General features: G+C 38.2%; 1 protein-coding gene across 4 annotated transcripts in view; it reads left to right on the forward strand.

Moving 5' to 3' along the window:
- SMURF2 (SMAD specific E3 ubiquitin protein ligase 2) overlaps positions 1–14,702 on the forward strand; it is a 96,679-nt gene that overhangs the window by 42,619 nt on the left and 39,358 nt on the right. For all 4 annotated transcript variants that reach the window (XM_074971184.1, XM_074971186.1, XM_074971185.1 and 1 more), the window contains 4 exons: positions 5,178–5,311; positions 7,728–7,793; positions 11,783–11,867; positions 14,472–14,555. In XM_074971184.1, coding sequence (XP_074827285.1) covers positions 5,178–5,311; positions 7,728–7,793; positions 11,783–11,867; positions 14,472–14,555 — 369 coding nt within the window. The remainder of the gene's footprint in view (positions 1–5,177; positions 5,312–7,727; positions 7,794–11,782; positions 11,868–14,471; positions 14,556–14,702) is intronic.

Raw genomic sequence — 14,702 nt, forward strand, 5'->3', positions numbered from 1 at the left:
GGCTACAGAAGTGCCAGGCGAACACCTGTTCTCACTTTCAGGTGACATTGTAAATAAGATGCTGGCAGCATTATCTCCCGTAAGTGTAAACAAACTTGTTTGTCTTCGCGATAGGCTGAATAAAAAGTAGGACTGAGGGGACTTGTAGGCTCTAAAGTTTTACGCTGGTTTGTTTTTGAGTGCAGGTATGTAACCAAAAAAAAAAAAATCTAAATTTGTAAGTTGCACTGTCGTGATGGAGAGATGCATTATGGTGCTTTTATGAGGTGAATTGAAAAATACATTTTTTTGTTTAACATTTTTACAGTGCCCATATTTGTAATAAAAATAATAAAGTGAGCAGTGTACACTTTATATTCAGTATTGTAATTTAAATCAATATATTTGAAAATGTAGAAAATCATCCAAAAATAGTTTCTACATTTCAGTAGAATACCAATTGTTTAACAGTGTGATTAAAACTGCAATTAATCAAGATTAATTTTTTAAATTGATTAATTTTTTTTGAGTTAATCGCTTGAGTTAAGTGCGATTGACAGCCCTAGTTTTTAATCCATCACTTTCAGAATCTTATGTGTCTGAATAAATCAAAACAGACTTGTTCAGGTTAGCAATAAATAACTCCTCAGACAGAAGCAGGTCTTTCCTCTGTAACTAGCACATACTTTCATGATCTCTGAAAGAGTTATCTCCATGCCTTTATTATGTAATGAATTCTTAAGAGATGGCATGTTTGTGTGTCTCTCATCTGAGGGACCTGAAATCCAAGAACAATGAGTTTGCATTCATAGGTAACGTTACTCTTAATAAATATGTCTTTTAGGGTATGATCCTGTAGAGATGATTATTCTTCCTGGATCCTCCTTTAGAGGTTGGCTCTTTAAAGGGTGTAAGATTCAAAAGCACTCTTGGTACTTAAGGTCTGACCTCACACTGAATCTCAGTCAACAGTCATTTTAAAAAAAAAGTCTTTTCTCTCCCTTCTCTCTTCATTCAGTTACTCTATTCTCCTTTATCCTCATTTAAACCCAACTTTTTTCTTTGCTCCCTTGCTCTATTAATCTGTAATACTAGATGTGATTTAAGAAACCTATTTTCTGTTAAAATTATTTACATTAAAAATAATAAAAAATCAGAGCTCTGTGTACTCTCCTGACAGCGTTTTCAAATGTACATATTCTCAGCTCCAAGTTGTCTAGCTTGGCAGTTTAAGTATCTTAAACCCCAGAATGCTGTCCACATGATTGTCCTCTTAGGGAGCCTTGAATTGATTAAACGATTTTGACTCTGTAGAATATATTAATCTGAATGTGATTTAAATATATTCTGAATTCTTACTTTGATATAACTAATACTGGTTCTTAGCGCTGCAACCCAAGCAGATGTTAAAATACAGTAATATTTTCCTTTGCAGAAAGTCTAGAAAAATGTCATAGTAAGAATAGTAAGTAGCCCACTGCCAAAAAGGATGATGATTAATCCCTGCGATCTATGAGATTATTTGCCTTTCCGACCTCTTCTGAAAATAATAATACAGTAGATTCTAAAGGCATCATAATGTTTACCCTAACAACACACCATTGCATGGGAACGCTAGTCTGTGACTTATGACACTTGTGCTGTTACAGGAAATAGTATGCACGCCAAGGATAACAGATGGTATCTCAATGACAAAATGCGCACTTAGTGTCTTCTGTGGAAATCAACCAGAGGAAGGTGCAAATATGTAGAATTTTTAGAACTGACGTAATTAAATACAGCATTATTTTAATTTTCTACTATAAAATATTTAGTTACTTAAAGAGGGTTTTTTTAATAATTGTAATAGTCTGATGTCCAATAACATTGTCTCTTGGCTACGATGTGTCTGCTGAATGCCAAGTTTAGGACCTTTTGCATAACAAATTAACACTTACAGGCGTTTTAATGATACTGCATCTGAGTGTATAGTGAGAGGAATCTGTTGTGTATTTGTGAAACTGTATTTGAATTAGGTTGCAAATTTTAAGGGAACCCACATTCCTTAAGTCTGATTCAGCCCAATACACGTGTAGTTTCTGTCCTGTATAAGACTCCCCCCCCCGCCCCCCCAAGGCTTTTGCAGTACTGTGAGGACCAATAGTACTTTTTGCTATATGTGCTCCTTAATTCAGATTTTAATGTGAGAGGAAGCAGTTGAATTTCATAAATGATTAAATTCCTTAATCTAGCTGGGTGTGTGTAGGGGGAAAATCTGGGAGCCCTTCCAAAAAGAAATTGCCAGAGAGATGCTTTTTGGATGTAGTTAAATGTCAATAAAATACCATGCTTGTCCTAGTCGTGTTCCCTTTTCTCCCTTATTTTCCATCTTTTTGTGTTTTCCTTATTGCTCATGCTTTTCCCAATGCCTGAAAAATCATATTTGGCACTTTTACTGAGCTTTATGTGTTCAAAGCATATAAACATTATCTAAACCTAGCACCACCACTATGAAGTATTATCAGTTTTTTTAATAAATGGGAATACTGAGGGAAAGTGAGTGACTTGTCCAAAGCAACAAAAGGAGTCTCAGAGCAGGGATTAGAAATTGGGATTTCCTGGCTTCCAGTTCTGTGCTACATTTTCTTTGCTTTTCTGGAGACAACACATCTGGTCTGATCAGAGGTGCTTTTTCAGGAAGGAAAGATTCCCCCCCCCCCCCCCTTTTCTTCCTGCTTTCCTCTCCCAGTTCTGCAAAGAAAGTGTGCTTTGCCCTAACATCATGATAGTAGGCAATTCACTTGACAGCAACCCTTCTGGATGATGATGGTGCAAAATGGATCGGCTCTGAAGGAAATACTACCTATTGACCTTGGTGAAATAATTCATCTAAAATAAGAGCTAACCCTTTGTCTAAAACTTGACTTGAACCTTTTTGAGGTTACAAAAAATTTAATTTAATTTAATTTAAGCTCTAATTTACCTAATTTTGTTTAGAGGTGGAAGTATTGAAATACTGAAAATAGCCTGTTTCCAGAATATTTCATAAAACCCTATTCTTGTGCAAAATCCTAGTTTGCAGACTTGAGATATAGAAGGGTTAAGATTGCTAACTTCTGGGTATCTTGCTTATCTGAACTATATCTCTTGAGCTTTCCTCTTCACTAGTATCTTTCATATGGTCTCCATTGCAAGTATTGGAGGCCATGATGTAGATATTGAGGATGGGTATGGGGGGGCGGGAAATGAGGAAACTCTCAGGGTTTGGATACACTGGAACATTATGGGAGAAGAGAGAGAAATTGATTTGTTATGTGAAGAAGCAGAGTTTAACTTCTTTGTTTTAAGATTTTAAACTTTTTTTTAAATAAACAAAATTCCTAGCTAGGGTTTTATGTTTGATTTTTTTTATTGCAAGTTGATGTGAAACAAATGTAACTACTGTCCCAACAATGGACTGAAAATGTCAGCTCAGTCCTTAAATACCACTATAATTTTTCTCTGCCTCAATTTACATAATAAAAGAGATTAAGCATTTTTTCCAACAAGGTCCACTAGAGTTTATAAGAAGCGTTTTTTCCAAAGGAGGAAAAAACATCTTTCTTTAGTAAGTATAAGTTGAATTGTTTCCTCCCCTTACAAGATACTGGGACTGGATTTTTCTGGTGCAAAATTCAGAAGCTAAATTGGTAAGTAGTAGTGAAGCTCTTACCTGCCTTCTATGGAGGACTTATTAGTTACTTCTGAGCCATAAAAACTCATGAAAAGTATTGAAATATGTATTTTTACTTAATCAATTTTCAAGATAGGTTTGAAATTTTATTTGACTTTTTTTTGTCCTTCTTAAAAGCAACAAGGAAATACTGGAAAATAAAAGGCTCAATTTTTTTATTCTTCAGTGCTTATAACTAGTTCTCACAGGAATCTATTTTAAGAATACATTATATTTTATATACTTATTTTTGTAAACTATTACAATTAATATTGTGCAAGTGAATTCTGGTCTTCCCTTCTGTATTTCTCCTGTGCTTTTCTGCCTCCAATACAGTTCTTAAGTTGGCATTGTCAAGGTTGATAGGCCAAAAATCTGACCTCCCTTCAGAGTTACATTTGGTGGTCTGCTGACAACTTCACTTCAAATGAATAAATAAAAAGTTTTAACCCTAATATTAAAAAATCTAGGATGTAGTTTCTCCTGTTTTTTGTTGTTGTTTTTTCTCCCAACAACCCCCCCCCCCCCCCCCCATACTCACAGGTATGCAACTACAGTAACGCTCTTCCCTGCTCTGCTCTGTTCTTGTATGCAGGCAGTAAAGTGAAATCTCCAAGAATCCTGCTCTGAAGGCCTGCATACAAGAAAGAAGCAGGGGGAAAGCGTTACATGAACACTTACTTGAGTACAGCTGCAATTTAAATGCCAACAGGTAGGTCCAATTTTTGGTCTGCCAGCCTTGACAGTATCATTTAAACTTTATGACCTACTGCATTAAGAACTCTTTTTAGATAAGAAGATAATACAAACTAGAATGAATGTGGGAGGGTGTATTTAGCAAGTGGTGGTAGTATCTAGATGGCTGAATTGATTGTTTTCTTTTTGTTCAAAACAAGTTGGTAATAATCGAAACGAAGCCAGAATCTGTGAACTTGGAATGGAGCACCTCTCAGGATCTGGACCATAATTCTTAAGTTTATATTGCCCATGATAGAAATAACTAAACAATTAGATACCAGTCATTCTCACTTTGACATATTGTCACTGTCTAGCCAGAGGGGGTTGACAATAGCTTGATATATCCAAAATACTTGGAAAGGTTCTTTCGAAATTGCTTCCTGTAAAAATTGGTTTGCAAATAAAATGCTTCTTAGAAGTGAATTAAAAACAACCAACTGACCAACCAACAACAAACCTTTTCAGTGTTCAGATTTTCTAAAATTTGAGAAATATTTATCTGGATTTTGCAAAGTACGCAGCAAAGTGTTTTTGTAGCTCTGTAGATGCCATGTATTTCACACTGCAAGGGATCCAGCAGGTCTGAACCAAAGTATTGTGCAGTCTTTTGTAAGAGATACTGGGTCAGAGACAAGTCTAAACCGGTGCAATTTACCACCTCTTTCTGGGCCTCCATGTCGCTTAAATTACACCCATTTAGATTTCTTAAGACTCTCGCTATTTTATCAATGTGTAACTTTGTAATGCTATTTATTTTTGCCCTTTTCAGATATATTGGGAAGTCAGATTCAATAACGATCAGTGTATGGAACCACAAGAAAATCCATAAAAAACAAGGAGCTGGTTTTCTGGGTTGTGTGAGACTTCTTTCAAATGCAATCAACCGCCTTAAAGACACTGGTTGTAAGTAGAATAAGTGCTAATATTTTGTCTCTGTTTTAGAGCACTTTTGCAAAGAGTTTTAAAAAAAATTAAGTGGCAGCTTTGTGTATATGTGAATGTTTTGTTTTTGTTTTGCCCTTTTTAAAGCCCTGTATTTTCAGCCGGCCAGCCAATTGCAATATTGTTTCCTAGGTAAGGAAAATATGCTGAACTTAAGGCAGTGGTTCTCAGCCTTCTGTTTCCAGACTACATATTACAACAGAAAGTTTCAAAACTCCCTCTCCTGCCCTTTTGTGTCTAGAGTGGAGGGAGTTTCGAAACTTTCTGTTGTAATATGTAGTCTGGAAACAGAAGGCTGAGAACCACTGCCTTAAGTTCAGCATATTTTCCTTACCTAGGAAACAATATTGCAATTGGCTGGCCGGCTGAAAAACCCATGACTAAGGCAATGTCTATACATACAGCACTGTAGTGGCATAGCTGGACCATTATAGCTGCGCCACTTCAGCACATCTGGTGAAGACACTCTATGCCGACGGGAGAGCTCTCTCCCATCGGCATAATAAAACCACCTCCCTGTGCAGCAGAAGCTATATTGGTAGGAGAAGCCGTGCACATGAACACTTACGTCAATGTAACTTAGGTCGCTGTGGGGGGTAGGTTTTTTGGTTTTTTTTGTTCCCCCCCGACACACACACGCGCACACGCCTGAGCGACATGCGTTGTGCTGACATAGGCTGCAGTGTAGCCACAGCCTAAGCCTATTGACTTCAGCAATTTCATGAATGAAAACTGGTCCAGTCCTAAACTTGGTATGCCTTATGACTGAGCAATTATCAGAAATATAACCCTCTCTGTCTTGTCACATATCTTACTTTCATATTTGCACAAACTTATACTGGGATGCTATTAGAGTTGTTGGCTTTATTTAACCAATAGTCAACATATCCTTATTTGGAAGGTTTAACCTCATGTATTGCAAACATATAATTTGATATTCTAACCATTCCCTGTTGTAATGAAAAACAGAGAGGAAAAATAGTCCTCGTATCAGCATTACTCACTTTATGCCGTGTTCTCTCTCCGCTATTTATGTACATTAGTGGTATCTTTGCATTGAAAGTTGACAAGCTTTTTCTATGTCCCAGTGCAACAAAAGTTTGTTAGAGGTTGATGAAATTACATAGTTAGAATCTTTAAGATAACTTGTTTCAGATGAGACCACTCAAAAGGTAGTTCAGCTTCTAGGTCTTAGAATCTCAAGTGTCCCTTTCTTAACTTCGTTGTTGCATAGTTTGGTTCTTCTGGTGCTAATTGCCCAAATTAAACTTCCTATATCAGAGCTGTAAAGGAAGACGAATTCCAGTCACTGCCTTTATTGCCTTCAAAGATATAACTCTTTTCAGAATTGTACTGTTTGGATTCCAAGTGTTTAACTTGTTTTTGTTTTAATAAATTGTACTTAAAAAAGGTGCATGAAGGGTAGCTGTAATTTGAAATTAGAGTTCTGTAGTTTAGAATTACTGCAACTTCAATTTCTACCTGTGTAGCGTGTGCCTAAATGTTAAAAGTTTACAGCAAACTTTTACAATAGTGCAGATTTACCGTTTTAAGAGAATGTTAATAAAAGTTGTAAGATGCCTTTTTCTCATTATGCTAATTAACACGGACGCCATTGAAACTGGTAAGAGAACAGTAGTTAATCAATCATAAGGCATGCCTGCCACTGAACAAAGGTTGACAAACCACTCTTGATTGAAAAAGTTGTACTTACCTGGCTGGGCCAGTCAGACTTTTTTTCCCAGGAAGTATTCTAGTCTCCCTTCAAAAAATTGGATTCTTGAAGATGAAGAAGCAACTGAATCTCTAATTTCAAGCTGCGTGTAGTTGTCTCAGTGGTTCAACACATTGCATTTTGCTTAATTGCTTGGATTTCTTGCTGTTTAGTGTGGACTACATGCTCATTTGATTGATGATCCAGATTAGCTGTGTCTGTGTTAACGTCTCACTTGTACTAATATCAGATGCCATGGGGACAGTGAGTTATGGTGGTGGTTGTTAACCCCATGTAGGGAGCAACCAAGTTAGTTTTTAATACCACGTGACCAGTCCAGTCTGACAGCACAATCTCCTGTGTTAAATGAGACAGCAGGAGGAAAGTAAGAATTGTGAGGAGGAAAGAACTTTGAAGTGGGTCAGAGAACAGTTTAAAATTTAAAAAAAGGAATTAAGTGTTTTTTTTAACTTTAGTAAGTTTTACTTTCAATTTTAGAAGCATGAAAATTAAATGTGCTGTCTTAAGAATTTTGTTTTTTCCCCTTTCTGAATTCTAGCAATTTTAAGGTAGCCAAGATCTTGTTTTTATGGTAATTCACAATGCTCCTTAAAAACAGCAAAATATTATATAGTTAACACTAGATATTTCCTGATTTTATAGATCAGAGGTTGGATCTATGCAAACTTGGGCCAAATGACAATGATACAGTTAGAGGACAGATAGTAGGTAAGTGTGGACCTGTTTTTTTAATTCAATTGGAACTTTGTCTTGAATTGTACTATCAGCTTCTAGATTGGTGTTTTCTGGACTAGAGTAACAATAATAATGCTTTTAAATTTGATTGCCAGAGGCCTTTGGCAATGGCTCCTGAATAACAAAGTGTAAGTGTGTGTGTGTGTGTGTGTGTGTGCACGCAGTCAAGCTCATGCACAGAGTTATAGAGAAAAATAACAAGGCCCAAGAAAGCAAAGTAGTGCTGAACTGAGGCAAACCAGACTACAATAATACTAGTATAAAAGTTGTATAAAACACATTAAGAGAAAACTGCCTTGAACTTTGCTGTGAAGGAAGTGACAGATGAACTCTGGGGCTAACTTCCCCTGAAAACCCAACAAAGCTGAAATTGCTGACCTTGCTTCACGGCACCATGCAAGACATATTTTCTCTAGGTTTTGCCTAAGAATAGATGCCTGACAAGGAGTTTTGCTATAAATGGAGTGAGTTCTTCTTTGGGATAACTTCCCTAATATATCTTTTATTTTGATGGCTTTTTTTAAAATGGTCTCGCTTCAGTCTCAGCTGCTGTGCTGTGTGATTCAGGTACTTTTTTTCCTGAATTATTTAAAGTTTTAAACACTATAAATAACTCCCTGAAGCAGACTCATTGGAAAATAAGCAGCCACACATTTAAGTAAATGTTCTTCTTTTGCTGCATTCTGAATTTCATTCATAGGAAGTTTAAAAGGCAGCCCTGAGTAGAGCACATTGCAATAGTTCAGCCTGGAAGTCACCACACTGTGGATCACTGTGATAAGGTCTGTATTTTTGTGGGGGAGCTGTAGTCTCTGAATATTTCAGAGATTGGGGGAAAAAAGATTTGGGTCTCCATGTTCAGCTCCTGGTTATAAAACCTCCAAGTCGTGTACCTGATCCACCCTGCCAGGGATCTCTACCAATAGACAAAGCAGCCAGGCAGCAAGTGAGGGTTTCCGGATGTTTGTTACCCTCCTCAAAATACTCTGTCCATTGACACCACTGCTTTATCTTAGCTAAATTTTAACCAGCTGTTTTGCCTCCCGGTCTGCAGTCTTTGTGAGGTAGTAAGATAACATCAAGACAGAGGTGATGTAATAGGATCAATGGTGAGAGATATGTCGGTATCATTAACACATTATTAATGCTTCAGTCCATGCTGACATATCAGTTTTCCATGGAGGTTCAGGCTAAACAGTAATGATGATAAAATAGATACTTGTCGCAACTCCCTTGGTGCTGGTGGAGTGTCCATAGCTACCGACTGAAACCTGCTTGAAAGTAGCGTTCATCTCTTCCCTGAGAAATCTACAGCTTGTGAAGTTATAAAGTGTGTTACATTGGAACCATTGCTACTTCCCCCGTAAGAACAGTATCTGTATGTTGTTTCGAGCTGTTAAGACACAAGGCATTTTTAAAGTTCAGTCAGTGCTGCCTTTAACTTGACGGATACTCTGCAAGATTCCAGAGGCTCCTACCTTGTTTCATAGAATCATAGAATCATAGAATATCAGGGTTGGAAGGGACCTCAGGAGGTCATCTAGTCCAACCCCCTGCTCGAAGCAGGACCAATTCCCAGTTAAATCATCCCAGCCAGGGCTTTGTCAAGCCTGACCTTAAAAACCTCTAAGGAAGGAGATTCTACCACCTCCCGAGGTAACGCATTCCAGTGTTTCACCACCCTCTTAGTGAAAAAGTTTTTCCTAATATCCAATCTAAACCTCCCCCATTGCAACTTGAGACCATTACTCCTCGTTCTGTCATCTGCTACCATTGAGAACAGTCTAGAGCCATCCTCTTTGGAACCCCCTTTCAGGTAGTTGAAAGCAGCTATCAAATCCCCCCTCATTCTTCTCTTCCGCAGACTAAACAATCCCAGCTCCCTCAGCCTCTCTTCATAAGTCATGTGCTCTAGACCCCTAATCATTTTTGTTGCCCTTCGCTGGACTCTCTCCAATTTATCCACATCCTTCTTGTTTCTGTTGAAAATTCGTAGTTAATCTCCTTAAATTTTTCTTCACTAATACAATTTTGTTTCTGGGTGAATGGGTCCAGGTAAAACTAGGTACTTCTGGTACGATAGTTAAAGAGTAGAGAGATTTTTTGAATCAAAATAAATTGTAGTTAAAATGAGTTGGAAGTGGGATTAGCTTTGTAACAGGGGTGAAATAGCCTGAATTAAAGGATGGGGTAAAATTGAAAGGTAAATTATTCTATTTCAATATAATCGGTGTCTTCAGCAATTGATAGTCTAGGAAAAGAGGGACACCTTGATGTATGCCTTATGGATAAAAATCTAGGGACTCCCTGGTGAATGCCTTATAACTGAGGGCAGAGAACGGGGAATCTTGCCTGGGGTTACCTTTAAAGGGGGTAAAAGAAGGGTGATGCTTTTGGGTAGTGGATACAAAGGGCACCCGAACTGTGCCTTAATCTTGCAGCTCTCTTCTGTGCCACGATTTTATTTCTGATGTGACGGTGCAGAAAAATGAGTCCTTACTCATTACAAAATAAAGCCGTCCACTAATTTTGGTCCTTACATAGGCAAAGAGGAGGTAATTGTTTAGTTTCGTTTTTGTCTGTATTGCTTGCCTACATGCAACAACATGAACTTGTAATGTGTGGGGTTGTTGCAGAATAGAGTAAATCAAGCATTTCCTTGCTCTCTAAAGAAATTAAAGGCTGTTTATATTTCTCTCTAATAAAGACCACACTCAGAAAAGGTTAGGCATTAATACTGGCTAGAAATGAGGTTAATGCGCACAGATACTGCAAGACTTCTTGTGTAGTTCAGCTAGTGTCCCAAAATCCTGAACTTCAACACACCGTTTGGGTTCAGAACTGGGCCTCTCCTTTTCAGAGGTTGCCAATAATGTTAAATTGTCTTGTGGTTTTATGATATGGGCAAATGTCCATTTGGGTCTAGATTGAGGCCATTAAACTTATTTTTGCTTCATTTGTGAACAAGATTTGAATGCAGGTGTCCTGAGATGAAAAGGTGCATTCATGTCACACAGCCAACAGAAAACAATCATGTATTTGGTTTCATGCTTGACTAACCTCTTTAACAACAACAAAATAAACAAAATGCAACCTGAGTGTTCAGATATTTTTACACATTGCAATGTCGGGAACAAAAATTGTCCACAAAACCCGTGATTTCATAATTTCAGTGAAAAAGCTTCTGGCATAAAAACAATATTTTAAAATGTTTAAGACTGTAGCATGTAATACAGTTTTAGTTCGTTTATAAATTTTTTACTGTGAGTAATAAGACTACTGTTCTGATAAATGCTTTTGAAGTAGATTTAAACATATTTAAGTTGTATATCACTGATACCTGAATGTTAGTTTACGTAGATCCCTAATAATCAAAAGGTATAGTGCTCATAGCATTTAAACTTTGCCTGTTTTGTGTGTTTCCTTTTTTGTGTTGAATTTTCACCCTCATTCATGGTTACTAGGAAAAAATTAAACCTTCGTGAAAATTGCATTTTCAGACCACTTAACAGGCCCAATCTTGGTTGCTGCTTTCCATTAGAAGTGTTCCTTTTCAGTTTCTAGTTGAAGTCTGACACTGGCATTGCACCATTCCACTTGCTATCCTAGTTATTCTGCATGGGATCAGCCACCCTGTTGTCACCAGACCAGTTGTACAATTTTAAGCTTTGCCTAGGGAAGATAAAAATTAATTACAATTTCAGATTTATCTTTTCTTCCCACTTTGAATTACACTTTTATTCTTAAAAGATGGGTTTTTCAAAGCAGCATGCAGAGATTTAGCTGTATGGAACCACATATTGTCTCTGCTTAACCTTTATTAGCTATTTGGGGAGGAAGACAAAATTCAGAAAACAGTTTAACTTAGCCCTCCTCTAAGTTGTACTATTCCCTTCCAAACGTAATTGTGATTTGGATTCTGTTGCAGTATCTTTAATAATTGCCTTTTAATATTTTAATAGTAAGTCTTCAATCCAGAGACCGAATAGGCACAGGAGGACAAGTTGTGGATTGCAGTCGTTTATTTGACAATGATTTACCAGATGGGTAAGCTAACACCTATGCTCACTTTACTTTTTAACCTTTAAAGTGATGAAACATCAAAGTAAAAAGAGACAAATTTGTTTTTTAAATATTTGTAAACCTATAGAAGTTTTAATTTAGAAGCTAGAGACGTACCAGTTACTGACTTAGCCTAAGTAAGTACCTTCTACAGTTATGTCTACAGTACAGCCAGGCTCGATGCTCTGAGTTTGATCCACCAGTGGTGGATTCAGCGGGTCTAGTAAAGACCCGCCAAATCAACTGAAAATTGCTTTCCAGTTGATCCCTATACTCTACCCCTGACGAGAAGAGTAAGGTAAGTCATCGGGAGAGTTTCTCCCGTTGACCCCCCGCACCCCCGCAGCGTAGACCCCGCAGTAACTTGATCTAAGGTACGTCAACTCTAGCTATGTTATTCATGTGGCTGGAGTTGCATAGCATAGGTCGACTTACCGTGGTAGTGTAGACATAGCCTTACTCAGAATGATTGCTAATGAGTGCCACCGCTAAATTGACCGCCGGTGGATTGATTGCAGAGCGTCGATCACTGCCGTAGTGTAGACCTGCCCTAATAGTTTGAGCATTGTCGATCTGTTTGCCCATTTGGAGGGCAGGAGGAGAGCATGTTATATCAGTGAATGAATGAAAGTATATACTCAAGAACCCACAGCTGGTTTAAGAATTCTAGAACAGATAATTGACTTACATGAATATAATGTAAATCTAAGTGATAACTAACATTCTTGAACATCCCTGCTTCAGCCACAAGATAATCTAAGCAGACCCAGTGCCCTAATTTTGTACCCTGTGTAATGTGAGAGCATGCCCAAAATGTCTTCTACAGAGCTGTAGAGAGGATACAGTATTGTAAAAATGAGTCTCTCTTCTTGCCTGTAAATCAAGAAAACAGTATTGTTCAAGGTCGTGGAGACTAAGTTCTTGCTGTACTTACCTGCCAAAGGCTGGATTCAGGATATTTTTTCCTGTATGAAAACTGATGAGATCAATACCTAAAGCAGTTTGGGGAGTTCAGAAAAGTGTTCTGTTTTAGGTGCTTCGGCTAGCATCAGCATAGCAGAGGGAAGACAGAATTCTGAATGTGAGTCTTGGCAGGGAGAGACAGGAGATAGTTTCAGTTTTCATTGAAAAATCAGTTATCGCTTCTAAGTGATAAACCACATTGTAGTGTTGCTTCAGAGTCTGAAGAAGTTTTAAGAAAATTCTAAAAAGGTATGTAAGTCGCTGTTAAATATTTCCCTTCTAAATATTTCTTAGTTAATTGTATAAATGCAGAGCTAGTCTAAACCTTTTAAGAAAGGAATTTTTAATGGAAAAATAAAATAGAAAAGTCCTGTAACTTAAGGACAAATACAGTAAAAGCTTTTTTATCCGACATGTTGGGGAAATGGGGGAGTGCCTGTAAGTGAAAAATTCCGGTTAACTAAGAAGGGGGTGGGGGTGCAGAGCTGGGGGTTGGGCCATGGGAGGGAGTGCGGAGTTGGGGCACGGCACGGGATGGAGTGCGGGGCATGGGTTCTGGGAGGGGAGTTAGGGTTCTGGAAAGGGGCTCGGGGCAGGGAGTTTCAGGGTGCTGGATCCAGGAGGCGCTCACCTCTAGTGGCTCCCTGCAAACTCCCTGTCCCTAGGTGAAGGCGCTGCTAGGCAGCTCTGTACACTGCCTCCGCTCTGCCATGGGAGCTGCAGGGATGGCACCTGTGGGTGGAGGCAGCGCACAGAGCCCTCTAGCCACGCCTCCCCCTAGAAGCAGCAGGAACAGGTCGTCGCTTCCAGGGAGCCACGCAGAGCTAGGTAGGGAGCCTGCCGATCCAGCACCAACCAGACTATAAACCGGACTTTCTATGAAGATTAGAAATGCCGGTTTATGGAGCTTTACGGATAACACAGCTTTTACAGTAGTACTTTTTATCAAAGGAAATTGGTGCAAAAAAGATACTGTGCATGATTGCATTTTTGTTATCACAAAAAGATAAGTTGATTGCACCAGAGGACTTCTGGTGCTTCACATTAACTTGCTGCCCAGCATTTGTAACAGACACCTAAATCATTAGCAGTGGTTGAACAGAATTTTAAGGAATTTATATATTTCAGAGGAAAAGGTGAAGAGAAAATATCTTGCAACAAGCTTTTTAGCTATGACATTAGGAGTAATGTTTATTAGTTTACATGAGATAAGTCTGTTCACAGGATGTTTCATTTTTAATAAGTATAGATAAATTATGTTAATCCACCATATTTAATAGAAATTATATTGAAACAACAGAGTTTATTGGAAGCAGTTGCCAAATAATAAAAAACTGAGTGTATTATCAAACATGAAATACTTTTATTAGGAAACTTTTGGAGTAGTTGAAGTTAATTTCAATTTGAATAGTTACTGAATGTGAAGGCACAACATTGTTAATGATTTGTCTGGCTTCAAGAAGAAAACATTTTATTAATTCTGAGAGTTGAGCTTTCACTGTTCAGCTACTATGATTGATAATAGATGATGTGTTCCTGAGTTGGCTGTTGTGTTAGAAACATTTTTGTGCCCTGGTTTCCTGGAAATATCACTCATTGCCTTATCTCTCAATGTCCGAATTCTAGTTGGGAGGAGCGGAGAACTGCCTCTGGAAGGATCCAGTATTTAAATCACATTACACGGACAACTCAGTGGGAACGACCAACACGGTAAGAAATTATAAGCCATGCCTACAGTGGAGTTCACCTACTGATTGAAAGTACTGAGCACCCACAGCTCCCATTGGGCTCAAGAGTATGTGCTCAGCAATCCCTGAAAATCAGGCCCCAGATGGGATATATTCTCCCCCCTCCTGC

Source organism: Natator depressus, chromosome 14 (assembly GCF_965152275.1).
Source record: "Natator depressus isolate rNatDep1 chromosome 14, rNatDep2.hap1, whole genome shotgun sequence".
Taxonomy (NCBI): domain Eukaryota; kingdom Metazoa; phylum Chordata; order Testudines; family Cheloniidae; genus Natator; species Natator depressus.